Source organism: Ambystoma mexicanum, chromosome 8 (genome assembly GCF_040938575.1).
Source record: "Ambystoma mexicanum isolate Mex_15411 chromosome 8, UKY_AmexF1_1, whole genome shotgun sequence".
Taxonomy (NCBI): Eukaryota; Metazoa; Chordata; class Amphibia; order Caudata; family Ambystomatidae; genus Ambystoma; species Ambystoma mexicanum.
This window is the reverse complement of record NC_090929.1, coordinates 1,389,263,675-1,389,283,254: the sequence shown is the minus strand read 5'-3', so window position 1 is coordinate 1,389,283,254 and position 19,580 is coordinate 1,389,263,675. Positions and strand designations below refer to the sequence as shown.

Below are 19,580 nucleotides of genomic sequence, written 5' to 3'. Positions count from 1 at the left end.
CATTCTAACATACAGAAACTCAGTCAGGACTATACCTCATTTGAAATTGACGGGAACATTATCAAGGTTTCCAAAGATGTGAAGACACTTGGCTTCTATTTGGATGCCACCCTCGCTTTTGACAAGCAGGTGAAGTCATTGGCATCTGCCACCGCCTACACATGCAAGCTCATTAGAGCAGGCAAGCATTTTCTCTCCGATAACAACTACCTTATCCTAGCGAGAGCATTAATCCTTTCGAGGCTTGATTATTGTAATGCCCTCTATATCGGAGAAAATAAATCCATTACCCACCGACTGCAAATTCTTCAAAACAATGCCCTACGAGCCGCCCTTGGTGTACCTAAAAGATCACATATTTCAAACATCAGGCGTCAAAACAACTGGTTGTCCTCCCAAAACAAAATCCACCTTAAAGTAGCATCCCTGGTTCATAAAGCCCTGAACAATGCAGCACCAAGCTATCTCCGCAATAAACTCACAAAAAGACATCACTTGCGTCCTGCCAGAACTGCAAATGCCAACAGCCTCATCATTCCGAGTTTCAGGTTATCTAAGGCGGGGGGTAGTAGCTTCCCGGTGCAAGCAGCTCAATTATGGAACTCATTGCCTAATCCTCTACACGAGGCACAGCCCTTCCCTAAATTCAGAAATAACTACATCAATCTGCTAAGGACTGCCAATAAATAGCCTACTGGCGCCCACTTATCCTTCACCCCACCCTAGAACATACATTTCATCATGATCTTATGGTCCCACCCACTTTGCCCACCTGACCGATGAGCTTTCGCCCACACAGTACCTGTACATAGACTGTCTTGATCATATTTTGTATTTATTCTGCATGTAAACCGCAACTGCTGCCTTACTGTGATATTTTGCATTCTATATTTGTATTTTGTATTTGTACAGTGTATGTATCCCATGACCCCACCCTGCAACCTAAGCTTCGCATTTTCTGTACTGCTGCGCCCGGCTACCTTCGGGTCTGGTGCGCATTATAAGTGAATAAAACAAAGAAACAAACACATGGATATAAGGCCTGGATGTCTTATAAAATGCTTCATGTAAAATGCAATGTGCGCGAATTCAAAGCTATTTATTGCAGAATTGTACATGCAGCTGGGAATTTCTACTGAAATGAAACTTGAACCTCAAAGACCTTTCCTCTGCTTGTCCCGGAGAGGAATGTCTGGTTGTCAACAATCAGGTCCATTGCTTAAAAATACATAGAAATACACTCCCATTGATGGAAACCACAGTGGAAGTAGATAAATCCCTGCCTGTTTGTTCAACAGAAGTGACCTTGAGGTCACAATTCCCATACAATGTGAATTAAAGCTATAGCCAGGACCATTGGGAGGCCAAAGATGGATAGGCTAAGATAAACATGAGCTAGCATCTGGTTGGTCACATGTTTAAGGTTAAATGAAACTTAGAGAAGAAAATGTGGGGGCTAGAAGGAGGGAGGCCTGTGAAGGTGGGTTTGATTAATAGAAAAACACATTGTATTGTAAAAAAAATGGCAGCGTATATGCCACAATGCGCATTCCAGACTTATATTAAAGGTGAAAGTAATCTAATTTGAACAATGCCAAAACGTGTGATAAACAGAACAGAAGTTATTAAGGAAAATGTGATTTTGGGCCCCATGATTCCTAGAGATTTGAAATTTGGTGTGAGGGTGAAGGACAAAATTAACTTGGGAATTATGAAGTGTCATTTTTCACTGATGCAAGTGATAGGGAGGGTTTACCGACTTCAGATTAGCATCATCTTATTTGCCTTAAAATGTAGTTCTTAAAAATATATCCATACATGTAAAGATTTGAAAAATTAGGGTACTTACAATGTTGATAGATTTTCAGAGTTTAAACATGGCAAACCCATATGTCAGTTTGGGACGACAAAGATTTCTCCTTGCCAGCTTTCCTAACTTACACCCCTCAACTCCTTGTCCTATTAACACACAGGTGGGAGGTGGGTGGAGAGAACTAACCAATCCCTTCTGCGGGAATCATGATGAGTTTGCGATGTCATTTGCCCTGTAAGTAGACCAGTTTGCATCAGAACTGGGCCTTTTCACTTTATTCCAGGCGGTAACCTGCTGCTGAACTCTTGCGACAAACACCTAAGCAGAGAGGACCCAAATCTTGCATTGGAGACAGGGACCAGGAAACATGGAAGCTGACTGGAACCCCTTGGAGGAGCCAGAGGGGGACTATCCTTGTCCGACACCCTTGCTGTCCCAGAGGTGCCCTGATGTTCCCCGATGCCCACTACAGGGCTTCTCATTTCTCAAGTATTGTTCTAGTTATTTCCCCATAGCAAAATAACCTGTTTGTCTGTTTAGATCCTTAGCATATTTAATAAGGTAAATCAATTAATTCCCCTATAGAAATCATGGGATGTGTTTTGTTAGCATTCGAAACTAACAAGCACCTCCCAGTGTGTTTCAAGCCGGTATAGACCTAAAGATTTGATTGACCATTTGTTATGTTATTTGTTATGTTATTTCGCATTTATATAGCCCTTACGTACCATTGGTATAGTCTCAAGGCGCTAAAAGGTTGAACGCCCTTGGGAACCGAAGTTCAAGTCAGTAGAGGGAAAATAGAGAGAGGCAAAAGGTGCGTATGAGCACCCGATATGTGTGCAGCTGGTGTGGCCTTCATGTGATAGCTGCTTCTTAGTGGTAGGTGTGGTGGTTGAGGGATCAGGTGTATGTGTTCGTTCTGGCAGGTTTTATCCAGACCGTTTCTGGCTGCGTTAGGCCTGAGGAGAAACGCCTAGGCTGGAGGGTGTGTAGCCAGCAGTGTTTAATTAGGGTGATGGGGAGTATGAGGCAGATGATGGTATGAGAACAGCTATACCGAATGGTGTCATAGTATCGCTGTGTTCTAGTTGAGTGGTGGTGTAAAGAGGAGAGTAAGTGTGGAGATGTGATATGGTGGTTTAGCTTAAGTGTTTAAGGTCGGGCCCACTCCAATAGTTCCATGTGCTTCATCCATTCCATGTACTCCGATTGTTCCATGCATTACGACCCTTTCAGCACTCAAAACCGATCACTTCCATGCTCTTTCAACCGTTCCATGTATTCCCAACATTCTATCCCGCACGTACAACACCTGCTTGCTCCATAACTCGCTCCTATGCTCCACGCTCTACACCTGCTCTGGACTCTAAGCCCGCTCAGCACTCGCTCAGCACTCTACACTCGCTCAGCACCATACTCTACATCTGCTAAACACCATACATTGGCTCAACACCACCGCACCCTACATCTGCTCGACATCCTACATCTGCTCCACACCGCCAAGTCATACATCGACACGACACCCTAAATCTGCTCAACACTCTACATCTGCTCCTTTCTACTATCCATTTATACAATCTACTACTGCTCCACGCACTCATCTGTTCCACGGTCTCATCTGTTCCATGCTCTCATTCATTTTGTTCACTCATCCGCTCCACGCACTCATCCGCACCATGCACCCACCTGCTCCACGCACCCGCCCGCTCCGCAAGAAAACCCCTGACTTTGGCACAGAAAGGGGGGTGTGGGGTGAGTCCTAAATCCAAAAGAAAGAATCCCCAAAACTCTGTTGCCAAGTGAGTGTGCAGGGTGCAAACGAAATTCCCCATTGATCCCCTTCATTTTAAATCAGCAATGTGAAGCCTTGTATTTCCTTTGCATGTGGGGGGCGGGGAGGGACGAAATTGCCCCTTTGTTCCCATTGTGCTCGGACCTAAACCACAAAGCCCTGCCTGTTCTTTTTAGGTATGGCAAAACAAAATTTCCCATCAATTTTCTTTCCCTCATATTGCTTCTGTAGTAATCAATGCAAAAACAATGTTTTCACCTTGAATCCCTTTTTCCAAAGAATGCATTTTTCTATCAGAACCCAAAACGATTTTCCCATTGTGTTTCCACTCTCTGCACTTGCCTTCAATTCAGAGGGGTCAAGTTTAATTGACGTTTGGAGGGTGGGGGTTTCGGGGAGAAAAAGTATTATAACCAAATCAGCAATCACTCGGTGCTTTGAATTGTTCTTTTTCTGTAGTGTGAGTGATTTGAAAAGAACGCTGTGGGAAATTGTGACTGTATATCTCAATATAATCTCTGTGTTGGTGCCAGTACGGAAGTCATTTTGTTCTCGTGTTGCGACAGCATTGGTGACTGATGTTAGTCTGTTTGTCAAATTTGGTTTGAATAAATTAATAAATCTATATTCTTTCTACACGCCGGCCTGGTTCCTAGTCCATTGAGGCACTGTGTATTTGTTGGGGTTGGGTGCGAGACAGGTTGGAGGCCTTACCAAACGGAATAAAAATAGTGCTTTGTTGTGTGCCACCTTGATTTGGGGGGAAGGAACTCCCCGAGTTGAGTGCGACTGCGTAATAAACCGCAACACTCTGAAGCAGAAGGTACTTCCAACCAGCTTTCAGATTAAACCTCCTTCAAGTGTCCAAAGACAAATCAACCAAGGCGAGGGACACTGTACCCCAATCCCACCTACCCCACGGACGATGATTCACCAAAATACCAGGGAAAGCAGAACTGGCATCACGGCAACTGATGTCATGTGAACTTTGACCTGGATGCTATAAGTTCCTCTTCAACCCTAGTGACATTAACAGAAGTGGCTTGCAGGCGTAAAACAAATGAATAAAAATAAACGTAAATACTTTAAAATACCAAGTACGTACTGAAGCAGACAAGAATATTTTCGATATCAACCATGTTTTAACAAGGGTCCTGCCATCATATGCCATGGATGGAGCCATGATATGACCGGGTTAGACCCAATAATACAACATAGTACAAGGCAATATTGGTTCCACCATCGGGTTCACTATTTGAAGATTTGAATATATCTTTAAGAAATAATTATGACAAAGCATTGATCAATTTTGGGGAGTGCCGTGATACGATTCTTGCTGACATGGACTCAGACAAACTTCTATTGACGAAAGTCCGTTGAAGATGTACAACAAAATGAAAATTGTAAAATGGGGAAACATATACAGAGAATGTCAAACTAGAAAGGGGACTAACCACACACCAGAGGAAATGTAAGGGAACACAATCCTCTGTTGAGATTCCTGTGGGTGAAATATTGTTAACATTTATATGTGCTTTCGTCTTAACTGATTAGGCTCCCTACAAAAGGTGGGGTCCCATAAGAGGGATCTCGTGGCAAGAAAGCAACTGTCGGCTCTGTAAAAAGCTAGGGAAGGCAGAAATGCTAAAACATTGGATGATTGGCTGTAGAGCTACACTGAGGCCTAGGTAAATGTGGTTGGGAAAGTTTATAGGGAGATTAGAGGATTTGAACAGTGAAGTCATGTGGTCTAGGCTCTTGTATGGATACTCTCAATAACCATTGCGTCAGTGAATATTTTAATAGTGTTACACAAAAAGCTGGGCCAAAGTGTTTTTCTCGATTAGTCTACCATAATGAAGTAATGAAGGTGGTAATTTTCCGGATAGGTGGAAAATGTAATCTTGGGCGTTAGAAAGGGAGGTCCTGATCGGTATATAATATATGGTATTATATTGTATTGAATTAATTAATGTCTGCAATCTTTGTTTTATAATGTTGTGTCTGAAGTAATTTATTGCCATTTGGGATGAACTAAGAATTTTGAAGTATATGATTAAAAATGTGTTACCGTTTTTAATAAACTATAAACACACACAAAATAGCTCCCATAGATATGCCACTTCAGCATTGTATGGCCAGTTACTTCCACATTACGCCAATTATAGCTGCAGGTATTGCCATTATGTGAAAAGTAGATCCTATACATTTCCAGTTGCTGCGATACTACAGTATCCAAACATCCAATAGATGCAAGTCACTTTCAGTTCACAGGAGCATTAATGCTTTGATTAATAATGATTTGTTATTTATATAGCGCTTTCGCCATAGTGATGTACATGGCACAAATGTACATAGAATTATCATCCCAACCGAGGTTGGTACTCATTTATCAACCTCGGAAGAAGGAATTGCCAGGATTTGCACCTGCGATCTGCAGATCACACACGGATCGCAGCAGCGGGCGCTCAATCAGCTGAGCATTCTTACCACTTTGCTATTAAAAATGCAATGCCACTATAAGAAAACATGTGAAAACTGACTGCAGAATTGGACTTCCCTGTCCCGCCCCTTCGACACCCCACAGCACATTAATTCCCTTATAGCCTTCAGTAGGGGTCCTATCTAAACCTGACTGATGTTTCAGCATCTACTTGCTTGGTGATGGAATACTCAAGAGTGTTTTGTCTACAGGATATGGGGAGGACAGAAGGAAGTCTGGGAGCCCTAGGGAAATCTAAGCTATTTACTGGAAAGCCTTGACCTGGGATACTCTACTCCACCCCCACTATTTGGCTGCCTACATCCATGGGTCTCTATTAACTGACACCATAATGTGACTTCCTTTAGCCTGGCACAGCCTGCCCTTGGAGGCACGAGACCTCTCCCTACCCCTGGGGGCAGTTTCTGTCCTCCTAAGCGGTGACAACCCTTTCCCAGGGAATAAAAAAGGTTTTGCTAGGAACAAGCCCAAACCGTTCGTTTGGGTATGAATTTATCCCAAAAACAATGCACAAAGGGTCCTGACCAGGATGGTTATTAGAAACCAAGCTGATAAAAAAGTGGCATCAATAGGTTTTGGACAAAATAATTTTGAAGTCGCAGAGATCACAATGGCATAACCAGACATGGTTTACATTTAGGTTGGTTATGTGCCCCCAGATCCTGGAGCTCACCATTATATCATTTAATTTCCCACAGTTTAAAAGCAGATCCTGTAATGATGGACTTTTGGTTCTAACCATTACTGCCAGGAATGTACATGCCATTTTGTGTTTGCCATGTTGCCAAACCACAAGGCAGTTGCTGAGCGGTGTCAGTAAACAAGCTCAGCAAAGTCATGTGTGCGCTGTGCTTTTCCATCATGGAGCACTATGAAAAGAGGGGTGGTCTGCGGTCTGAAAAGCAGTTCTCACTTTCAGAGACTGAGCTACCTGCATCATTTCATTAATAAAAGCCAGAACAGCTCGGGTTATTTCGCTGTCAGGTGGCATTCTGTTACACAAGCACACATTTAAGGCAACTTTAAATGGCGGCAGCAGTGCAAGCTGTATGCATTAGGACTAGTGTGGGCTACGTGGGCAAAGCACTGAACATAGGGCGATGCAGTGGCTGTGCTTCCACTTTCCCTCCAGGTAGTACTTTGTGCACACTGCCTTTTATTAAACAAAAATGAGCTTGATTCAGGCAGCCAGAATGTTTCAAAGTACTCTGGAATATCACAGTGCTCCTCGTGTAAGCCCCAAACACTAAGCCACCTGTCCATAGCATGACCACTTCACGTTACTTGCAGCAACGGGTTTGTGGATCTCTGTCTGCAACATTGAGCATTTTACTTGACGCATGCAAGGACAGCAGTATGAATACTTACCACTCGCGGTAAATGCTCCTGAAGCAAAGGAGGACACGACATGAAAAAGAAAAAAAAGTGCATCGTAAGTACAGGTTCACTATTCCAGTTTAGTACAACATATTTTTAAAGAAGTTATTTGTTTTACAGAATAAACACATAGATGAAAGTTAGTGATCAATCTTACTAAAGAATTAACATGGGCTTGGGAAAAGCTTGACAGCCACCATCTTTACTCGCATCCACTGGGTGTCTGGTACATCCTAGGGCAGCACACCCCTTCAGAACAGGTCTATTGTGAAGAGCCGAGCTACTTAATACACCCAGAACGTAGCTCTGTCCAGTGGTGGAAATGGAAAAAAATTGTTGGGGGATCCCACAAGGGCTGGGGGCGGAGTTTGGGGGTCGGGGTTGTGCCGAGGAGGCGAGGTTTAGGGGGGCGGACCTGGCAGTTGACCTCCGATCAAAGGAAATGTCCAAAATAATAGTTGTAATCGGCGTTATGTCTTTCATGCTGCTTCTTTTCCAAACTATATATCAATTCCACTTTAAACCACTTTCATGGCACTGGTGATCAGTTACTTCACTATGCGGATAACAGCTTTGACCAGTGTTGCCGAGTAAATATTCATTAAAACAACTCCCCCCTTGGGTACTATTCAAACATGGTGATTTCTGTTCTCCATAAGAAACGTTCTCTTTTACTTGAACCACAACCAACACAACTCCTGCAGCTCCCCACTGAAAGCAGTTGGGTGTCTGCATTGTGTGTGTGATAGTTTCAATGTTAACAGGGGCATTTATTTATTCATGCAATGTCTGTCGGATACCTGTATATTTATTTATTCATGCAATGTTTGTCGCATACAGGTATCTGACAAACATTGCATAAATAATCTGGGTCCACGTATCCGACATAAACCGGGTCGTGGCTGAGGACTAACTTTCTCTTGTGACCCCTTGCACGTGGTCACCAGAGGAAGTTACAGTTTGCTTTCCAGCTCTGATTCTGGCCAGATCCCAAGATCCGGCTACACATATGGTGCCGGATCTCAGATCCGGCGAGAGCCGGCCCAATCACAAGTGCTGGCTGTTTCAGTTTAACGTATCCCATCACATAATTGCAGCGCATGAGTTTGGTCTAACCAGAGGTTTGGTATCACTCCAGTTCTTCCCTTTACAATTAACAAAAGGATGCACACTCATCCTGTTCTTCCGAGCTGCGGACACATCTACGTCCGGGTGAGTATAGACGGCGCCTCCCAAGCGTTGAAACAAATAGATTTCAAAGCAATTCTGAATGGCTCTAGTTGGTGCAGAGTCCAATAAAACAGAATACCGAGAAAACAGCTCATATTTTTGGGGGGTTGCATAGGAGGTTTCTCTCAGTGCCTTAAGTGGCAAGGAAAATGAGCTGGGGCTAGTCAAGAGGGTGTGGCCTATGAACCGGCAGGCGTCTCCCCGCCATTAGGCCACACCCCCTCGATGAGCCCCAGATCAATGACCTACAGGCACCCCTGCCAGGCAGCCCTTTGTAGGGATCAGCCCCCTCTCCCCCTATGGGGGAGAGGGATCTAATTTCTGCATCTATGAACTAAAAAGGTGCCTGGCAGGGGACAGCGCCACATGTTTCAGCCTCAATGGTGGTGATGCCCCTTGCTGGTCATTGCTTCATCTCTTAGCTAAAGGAATCACCCGAGATGATAGCTGCACCTCTTAGCCAAAGAGATGCTTGGCAAGGGGCAGAAGCACCATTAAGGCTGGAAAGGTGAGGATGCTGGAAGCAGAGGCATTTTTTCCTAAAGCCTGAAGGCTCCTGCGAATGAGCAGGAGTGTCTGGGTTTAGGAAAAAAAAAGGCCTCAGCTTCCTGAGGCCTCACCTTTTCTTCTTCCGTAATGGTGATACCGGCCCACAAGCATCTCCTGGTTAAAAGGGATGCCTCGAAGGTGCCGGGTGTCACCATTATGGAGAAAAGGCCCTTTTGTCTAAAGCATGAAGCTCTCGCACATGAATGAGTTTCAAAAAACCTTGTCCTCTAGCGGCTGGGACGCCAGGGGACATTAGGGAGGCCCGGCAAGCCCCCTTGAAATCCAGAATCCTGTTGAATCACACCAGGAGAGCAACACAAACAAACAGTAATCATTCAGAATCAGGAAACATGTATCATCGCTGGATGAAGTAGCTTATGAAAGCAGCTCCCACAATGACAAACAAGATAAACGAGTGGCTACAATCCATTTGACAACCATGTCATGGTTGGGGCATGAAGCCAAACAAAGGTTCTGCTTAAGAGACTGCGCGTTGTGTGAATTGAGGAGAGTGCGATGTACCAATCTCTGCTGGTAGTATTTATGAAAAGGTTCTGTGGTAGTTTACAGAATGGACAAACGTGTTAGTAACTAGGGGGGCTTTGTGCCTAGGAATCTTGAAGGAGATACAGGAGTTTATAATGCAATACAGTAAATGACTTTCAGGAACGTAACTGCTGGTTAAGGATTAAGAAGCATGCCAATTTGCCAATTCACCATTTAATGTTGACAGTCTAGCGCAGGACAAACATGCAGGGGTAGCTGAGTATATGAAACATTGCTGTCTAGAGCAGGGTAACAATGGAGCATATTGGTTCAATTTGTTTTTCTTTGGTTGCGTTTTGTTTTTAAAGTCATCTATTGTTGGCTATGATAAATGCAAAAAAATAGTTAATTTTTTGTTTTAAAGAGCAAGACAAAATGTTACAACAGCCAGACTCCTCAATGGAGCGACATCTGGAGCTTCCATGCAGCAGGTCACAAATGTTCTATGAAAAGGACTATTTAGCTGCTGCCACCAACTACCTCAGAGTAGTACAATCCTAGGCAATGAACAGGAACTTCAAGTGGGATCAGCCTTTCAATGTGGGGAGACACATTTGGAAGGTTAGGAATGGACAATTTTACTCTACACAGAACAATAAAACAGAGACCACCTTGGAAGTACTGGCAACAAAAACTCCACCAACATAAATATGGAATTGAAATAGGTTTGCACAAAAGAGACTACCATGTGCATGAAAGTGCAAAACAATCTGGGCAGAGTAACCCACTGGCATGTTTGGAATGTACATGTGACCTTTGAACCTGCCCTGATGCTACTGCAGGACAACTGCTGGGGGTTTCAGACAACCACACCAGGTACATGGCACACTAGCTGTTTGGTGTGGAGAATTTATGAAAGTGAGTCCGATTAACAGAGCTCACTTTCAGAGACAGAAGTACTAGCATCAATGTATTGCTAAAAATCGACAATCTAAGGCTTTCAAATGCTGGCAGGTGGCCTCATTAGGAGTATGGTGGTAACGGTAATAAAATGTGACATCTTAAATGACTTTCATTTTTAAAGTACCACCTTATAACAAGTTCGAGGTCGCATTGGATATTTACTGGCAGGAGGTAAATAATAAATGTTTACCCCATGCAGCGATCCATTCCTCTGAGACAGAGGGAGACCGAGGAAGACAGAGGCCTTGTCAGTGGATATGATGGTTAAGAATACACAGAGGGCTGCAACCCAACAAAATGTGCTTTCCAGGAAGTTCTGAAGACTTCAAAAAGCTAAGCAAAGGAACAATGATGCATTGTGGGACCAGTGAGGGTGGTAAATAGAAAGTTGCCAGCCCTTATACCGAACTCAGGGAAGTGCCTGAAAGATGTGTGCAGTGACTGGAACACGATCATGTCCCTCGTTGACAAATGCTCCACACTGATCATGGAGGACTAACCCGGTTTAGAAAATCCTAAAATTCAGTGAGCAGCGAGTCACTCCAGATTCAACATAAATGGGATGCTTTCCCCGCTCGGTACCCGAGCCCAGCAGAACACACTTATTTCTAAACAATGCGCACTGAAAGGGTGCCTTTGGCATAGACCTCTCCTTTGCAAGTGAATTAGGGAAGGGCCTTTTACCAGAAGGGTTGGGTCTGAAGCAGACTGCAGACAAGGAAGAACAGAGCGAGCTACTGAAAGTCGGATAAGCCAATTCTTGGCACAAGTGCGTGTTTGCAAAGAGAATTCATGCAATTGACAAAGTAATATTTTAAGTACACAGAAGTCTGTGCATGCATCTGAAAATGACCACTTCCTCATTCTCCAAAGGAGCTGTAAACGACAAAGAGCTCAGGCCCCTCGATATCATATGCCCAAACACAATTGTTTTTATAGGTGTTCATGAGTGGCATACACATTTTGAGAGAAGGAGGAAAGCAGAGGGTCCACCAGGATACAGAAATAAAACGAACAGTGTTAAGTTAGATATTTTCAAGAAGTGAGGATCATGCTAAAAAATGCAATAGTGAATCGTCAGAGTGCCAGTCACAGTGGACGCTTTCTCATAAGCACGGATAGAGCTTTTGCTGCTGCCAGAGCTCTTATAGATACATATCTGAGAGGGGCCCTGGTGCCAATCAACTGCCTTGTCATGCAGACACGTGTGCATTATAGGGAAAGCTAAGTTGGATGTGGCTCTTTTGCAGGACTAAGCAAAGCTGCCCACGTATGGCAGAGACATGAGAATGATGCCTGTAAAAGCATGCTTCATCTTTCTGCTTGGTGGGGCATTAAAGCGGTTTTCTATTTTGATATTATTGTTATTGCCTTACGCCGCAGGCAAAGAAAATATGCAGACCCACTGCCTTTGCCTTTTTTTGTTAATATGTATTTTGAGGGATTTCACTAGGAAGCTTGGAAAGTACCATCTTCAGGATGAGGTGGACACGCCATTTCGTTTTTCGTCCACTTTGTGGGAAGCATTAACCCACTTATGCCCTGCCCCACAGCATCCCTGTGTTCCGATGGTGCCAGAACTATCAAAATGGCCGCAAAACCCTTGTCCGTGCCGAAACCTATGGAAATCGTGATTTACAACGCGAAAAGATGGCTGCCAAACCTACCATGCATGTTGTCAGTGGTGGAACGGAGATCTCACTCCTGACACATGGCACTGGGCTTCACAACAAGTGAAAATAGAGCCCAGACGGAAAAGCAGTGCTTTGCTGAAAGAAATCCAAAATCTTGCTTTTAAATCCTTTTTCTTGGATGCTGAAACCGCAGAATGCCGGCACAAAACACCTGCAAACATCCAATATTCTTGCTGGGTGCTACAATTCAGTTAGTTCAAGAAATCATTATGAACATACAATGTCCTGAAAAGCTTAATTTGTCATCAAAACATTCACAGCAAAAATGTGCCTGTCTGTCAAAATCTGGGCGCAGTACCCTCGGCCGCCTGTTTGACATCTGTCAGAAGCCTGCATGACAGAATTTAAACTTGTACAACTGAAATCTAATGTCTAAAAACGAATTGACCTGTTATTGAGAGTAACCTGGGTTGTAACTATTTAATCCAATGGTTTAGAAGCTGGAATAAGTGTTCTAGCTGCTTGTTTTGAAATTACAAGTATGTTTTAAACAAAGAAAAAAAATGTAACAGAATGACATTGAAATTAAGCCTGCCTAAAAGCAATCAAACCAGTCCAACAGCTTCCCCCACAGAGGCCAGGCATCTCCCTTCTGCTTCACTCCACCAGGAAATCACACTTCTGTGATGATTAGATAAGGGGAGGAGAATTTGGGGCTGCAGGGGAAGGGACAATGGACATCCTCTGGCTGAAAGGAAATACGAAGTGTGAAGAGTCATAAATGGCCTCTCCCAGAAGGAACTGGGAGGGGACTGCTTCTGAGCTGCCAGGAGAAGAAGGAGGCGGAGACAAACCACAATTTGTTGCTTAACAAAGGCCAAAAGCACATTTTCAAAAAGACTGATAAATTACTGTGTAAAATTCTGAAAAATATGTCAACAGATTTGTGAATATAATTTTTGGCGGCACGTTTTAAGAGGCACCAGAACTCTGAGAAGTTCTGGGAAGTAACCGCAGAAAATATGGGTTTACACCAAATATATTTATGCCAAAAGCATGAAACGCCATACACTTATGCCCATAATCAATGCGCACATTGGTACAAATTTTCTGATAAACTGGATTTGTGTTCCGGAAAAAAAGGGCAAAATTCTGTCAAAAGCAGACACAAGATCCTAAAGCTACGAGGTTTGGAGGAGTAGATGCTGCACAAAATATGTAAACTGTATATATGATTGTTATAGAGATTGCACACATGTAAATATGTATTGTACCAAAAGTAGATTGTGTCCAAGGGACAAGGGGAGGATTTTCTGACTCAAACTCGCACCATCAAGGCGACACCCTATTTCTCTCCTCCTATCAAGGTAGAGAAGAGATTCTAGCCAATCGCCTGCCTAAGGGGCGCGCTTAGGATAAACCAGCACACACCCAGTTTATCATAAGAATAAAAGAGACAGCTTAGGGCTGGAAAAGAAACACAGATTCACCCACTAACCGATTGCTAGCCGAGCACCCGGCTAGAGAACCATCCATCTTCCTTGCTCCAGACTCCAGAAACTTGGCAAGCAGAAAGGCTCATTGCATAGGTGAACTGTTTTTCAGGTAGGCCTTAAGATTCCAGAACCCACCCCAGAAACCATAGTGGAACCAAAGAAACAGCTGGGCTGTGCTCTAACTTCTTTCAAGCTAAAAGAATTATTACCAGAAACAAAAGACCCAATACAGTTGTGCTGTGACCAGAACCATTGCAGATCAGATCCAGTCCAGTTGTGCCGGGTGGTGTCCAGAGCGCCTTGACGCTGCCAATCCCCGACCAGAAATCTTGACGGATCAGAATTCCTGACGGTTCCGCTCAAAACATATATAGTGAGTATCTATAGAATAGAACTGTGTCACTAGCATATGTACCTGGCTTAGTCCAATCCCTATATAAATCCATCCTATCTTGTATTCAGAACCTGATATTGTTGGGAGTACTTTTGAATTGTCAGAACGTTTATTGCGCCGTTTCTCTTTTTTGTTCTCTAAAATCATAAATCATTAGCGTTATGAATAAATAAAGTGAATCCCAGAAAGAAAGTGATTATCCACCACGTGAAGGGTCCCTGGCCAGGGAGATTCATGTGTGGCATTCACTTTTTTTATAGTCATAATCTAGTATAAGAAATCCTGTTTGTCTTTTAAAAGCGCATCCCTGTTTTTCCATTCTTTCGCCTACCTCAGAAAAACGACCTCCACAAAAACATCCATAACTTCCTCGATTATGCTAGAAACTAAATTTCAACTTCTGCTTGTAGCTAACATCCACAGCTTGCCATAGAACCAAAATACACATTCCAAATCATATAGTTGTCCCGCAATCGCGTTTACCGTGCGCGTAAAAGTTTGCCGCAAATTTTGTTTTAGGAAATTTCTGACAAGTGTAAAACAGCTTCTTATTGCAACAGATCTTAGTTTTAAGATTTCACATTGCTCATTAGTATTAAATCATTGCTAGTGTTTGCCTGTAACTATCTAAAGTGGCTCCCGTAAGAATTTAAACAATTTCAGCAATTTAAACCATATTTAGTGTTTTACCCAATCCATTCTCAAGATAACTTTAAAATCATTTCTGACTGCTTGCCAATCAATTTTGTTTCTCTCTTGTGTTGCTGGGGGGAAATTGGGATTGTTATTTTGTTTGAATTTTGCTTTTCCTCAATACCTGCTCTCTCCTCCTATCTCTTTACATAGCCCATTGGGGGGTTGAGGGGTGTGCAGGGGGAAATAGTAACCACACTGCTGTTTGTTCTGAACACGCAAACAAAAGTATTATTCCTGTGCTGAATGGTTTTGCTCACTTTTACTCCTTGTGCATTAAAGAGATTGCTTAGTGTTACGTCACCCCATTGATGATTATTGTATACTCCTTAAACATATTGTGATACATTTTCAATACATAAATAAATATTTTAAGTTTGCAAACCAGCCTGATTCCTGGTTCAGTGTGACCGGGTGGTCCCAAGAGAGCTGCGTGATACGAGTGGTAAATCGTTCAGAATAAAAACTTTTAGACACAAATAAATAAGGATTTCAGTTGTGCATTACACGCTAGGCGTCGACTTAGGTGAAGTGCCGGATTGAAATCACTTACAACTTAAAGAAATGTAAGAGACTGATGTGTCCTGTCTGCAGGTCATTCGTTGCAGTGGTTAAATGGCTAAACTAAAACCATGAGTAAACTGGGAGGACAATTGTTTGGCAGGTAATAAATGTATAGATTGGTAGTCAGGAATGCTCCCTTTCTCTCAGACTGCAACTTCCTTTCCAAAGGTTTGAAGTTCACCATCCTTCGATCTAGCAATTGGTCTGGCAAAGTACGATTTCTGTAATGGTCTCCCAATCTGCTATGCACAGTGGAGAGAATGTGACACAACAAGCGAACAGCAGTCATGACACAAACTAAGCTACAGACCTGACGAGGTTCCAGCAAACCCCATCCTGCAGGCCAGCCAGCAAAGAACGCTAACTGTTCTCCCTTTTATATGGTCACGGTCTATTCTTACCCATTAGTTTTAGAACCTTCAACGGCAAAACAGTTACACTCCGTGGTGTTGGGTGTTCTGACCCACGTTTGGACTATTATGCTACAACATTTGGTGCTGTGGGCTTAGGAAATCCAAGATGGCCAAAAAAGCCCACATGTGCGCCAGAATCTATGAAAACCGTGCAGTTTGTGCGCACACCAAAATGGTCGCCTGACTTGCCACCCCCCGGTGCGGGTGTGCTGGGTCAGAAAAGCCATGAGTGAAATGGGGTGCCAAAGAGAAAAACAGCAGTGCCTGTTCGCTAGAAAGCACTTTAAAAATCACCCTTTGTTTCTCTGAAGGCAAGCTCAGAATGCCCATTTCAAACATTGTTGGATATTCTGCAATCTCACTGAACACCAGCAGACATTTGACAGAATAAAGTCTTGTGGGCATACAAAATCTGGAAAGAGGATGAGCCTAAAATAATATTCATAGCAAAACTGGCTGAGCTGTGGATTTCAGCAGTTTAAGTAAATTTGGACTGAAAGACACTAAAAATCTAAATGTTTAAAAGAAATGAGTGACCTACTTTTGAGTGTCAGATAGGTTGCAATTGTTTAAATGTCATAGTTTTAAACTTACAATCAGCATTCTAGCTGCATGCGTAAAAATTGGAAGTTTGATTTGGACAGGAAAACTGGCAGCCAAAGAGACATTTAGCTGAGGCTTGGCTTAAAAAGAGAGGGAAATTTGCCCACCAGCTACCCCCGACAGGAGTTGAGACTTGCACAACAGCTGTGATCACAGGCCTAGCTGCCTTTTGCTGTTCCCACCAAAAGGGATATGACACTTCTCTGATTGAATTACCTGGGATCTGCAGGAAATTGAACAAAGCCCTGTCCTGACTCAGGCAAATGTTTTATTGGGTGGGGGGGGTCGTAAAAGTGGCTTCCTCTTGGAAAGAAAGGGGAGGAGCACTGCCTGTGAGAGCAAGCTGGCTTGGCATAACTGGAAAAACCAGAAATTCAACCTTGTGCTGGGGGGAAACCACACCCCTTTGGGGCCAGAACATAAATCTAAAAAGATGGATAATTCATAGAGCGGACTTGTGAACATTTTATAAGTGATATCATTATTCTTGTGATTTTTCTGTGCACATTTGAAGACGTGGTAGGACCCGGTGGTATGTTCAGGGCGGTTTTAGCGGAAAAGAGGATATTACTCTAAATGTATGTATGTTAAAAATCTGACACTCCACCACCTAATGCCCACATGCTTTGCGAACATTTGTGTAAATGCGGGGACAAATCCAATATTGGTAACCCGACCAAAAAGTGAAATATGTTGCCATTTTTGAACCCAAGCTCCTAGAAACGACAGAATTGGAACAGAGGCTATCATCAGTAAATGTGATGGGTGCATTTAATTTCGAACCACTGTGTATCTATGAAATATGTCTTTAGGTCAAATATAGATTGTGTATAAAGTTGACAGGGGTGGGTTCTCTGTATCATAAACAGACCTCATCATGATGACACTTCATTTCATTCCCCCAATCAAGGGGAAGAGGAGGAAGTGGCCAATGACAAGTGGAGAGGGGTAGGGCCTAGAAAGCTAGCCTCTCCACCCACTTTCAAAACACATAAAAGCAGACGGTCAGGACAGATAGGGACATTCTATTCCATCTGCTGCGGGACGCTCTGCCGGGAAAATCCATACTTTAACTCCATCAACCTCCAGAGAGCCAACATAGAGACTTCAATCTATCCACCTTCAGAGACCAAGACTTTACTTCAGAATTTGTAGCAGAGAGGTCAACTACAAGCCAAATCCCTCTTTAGCAGGCCTCAAATCATTGCCACTATTCACAGCCAGGCGAGCTGTTTGAATTCTTTGCAAGAACTCTTGCCATTTGCCAGAGAGCAGTGTTGTATCCAGAGAGAGACCAGCTGAACTGGAGACCGCTGTTAGCAGAACCAGAGAGCTGACCCAGATCACTGTGAAGTGCCGAGACCAGACCGGAGTCCAGTCCAAAACCTGACCAGATCCGTGGCGAGGCCTAATTCAAAAATATATTGCGAGTACCTAGCAGAACCAATCTCTTAGTTAAAATAATATAATTCCATCTATTTTAATCTAACCAGAACTGCCTCCTAACTCTCACCTGTCATTTGCAAAGCTGTCACCTGTCATTTTCTATCTGCAAGCTGTAACCTGTCGCATTGAACTTTTAAAATTTCAAATACGAAAAACTACCTTTATTTAATCGTTCGTATCTCTGGAACCGTTTGGGCTAGGAACTTGGTTTAACTTTCCTCTGAAAGCTTAGAATCTCACCTTTTCAACGACTTCCTACTCCTCATACTTTTGCGGTAATCACGATTCTCGCGAATTTTACCGCGATCTGCGATTTGGTTAAAAATCCAGCCACGTGTGAAAACAGCAGCTTCCTTGCTTTCCTAGCTAAAAATTTGTTTGCCTCTTAAGAACCATCCCTGAATCATTGCTAGAGTGAGCCTGGACTCATATTAACCATATACCACTCACCCTGAACCTCTAGAGGGAATTAAAAGCATTTTAGCATATTTTTCACTTCATTGCCAGCACATATAAAAGCATTGTGGGCCTGTGTTTCAAACTTCTGTAGTCTAAGCTTGCTGGGGTGAACTGAATTACATTTGATTGCATTTCTGAGAACTGTGTGCTTTCCTTCCATTTCCTTGCATAGCATAAAGGGGGGAGTGGATTGCCAGAGAAAAGTGATTACACTGTTTTGTTGAAATCATATTGAGTATTTCTGTACTGCAATTTCATTCCACCTTGCATCCATTTGAAACCATAAAAGTATTGTTGCTATCTTATCCATCCTATAACCACTCATCATTGATTATAAAGAAGTGTGCTAGTGCCGGACTATCCATTATTGATTACTGCTCAGATTAAGTGTGATATTCAATTATTAATTTATTATAAAGTGTGATATATATATATATCTATTGTTTAAATTATCAAATAAAACTTTTGAACTTGCAAAACAGAACTACTTCTTGGCTCAGTGGGGTCAGGGGGATTCCAAGAGAGGGGTGTTATATAGGGGTAGTCATCCAGAACGCATGAACTGGACGTAAAGATATATCAATAAGGGTTTCCATTCAGTATCCCAGACTAGGCATTGACTTAGCTGTAGTGTTGAATTGAATCTTCTTACAGTGGCTTTATCTTTCCTTTGAAACAGTGTGTACAAGTTTGCTTTTTCAAAGGTCACACTTCTTTCCTTCTCAGCTTACAACGTCCTCTTGTGATTCCAAGCTGTGACGTGCAAAAAGATTTAACTGACTAAGCGTTTGGCAGACGTCACTTTTTTTTTTTTAAGTTAAACTTTGACATCTTATGAGAAAAGAAGGCCTCGCTGATAACAAGGGACCAGAGAATGCCATAAAGTATGGAGTATATGACAGTTCATAACTGCACTACTGCTATCTGCAAAACAATATACAGATAATATCTCTATCGCATAAGTGTTTTGGAAGCATGAAAAAGAGGAATAAAGCATCCCAAGAAAGAGGGACAAATAAGAAAAAGAAAAAAAATAATGATAATGAAAGAGGAATATTGTTTGCTGTAAACCGGTGTACACAAAGTTATACAAAGGATAAACAAAAAGAAATCCAGAAATACTATTTGCCGGATCAATGTACCCAGCAGTCTCCTAGCTTAT

The 19,580-nt window shown here is 42.8% G+C and overlaps 1 protein-coding gene across 3 annotated transcripts in view; it reads right to left on the bottom strand.

Moving 5' to 3' along the window:
- DNMBP (dynamin binding protein) overlaps positions 1-19,580 on the bottom strand; it is a 938,987-nt gene that overhangs the window by 52,553 nt on the left and 866,854 nt on the right. For all 3 annotated transcript variants that reach the window (XM_069611517.1, XM_069611518.1, XM_069611519.1), the window contains one exon: positions 7,480-7,497. In XM_069611517.1, coding sequence (XP_069467618.1) covers positions 7,480-7,497 — 18 coding nt within the window. The remainder of the gene's footprint in view (positions 1-7,479; positions 7,498-19,580) is intronic.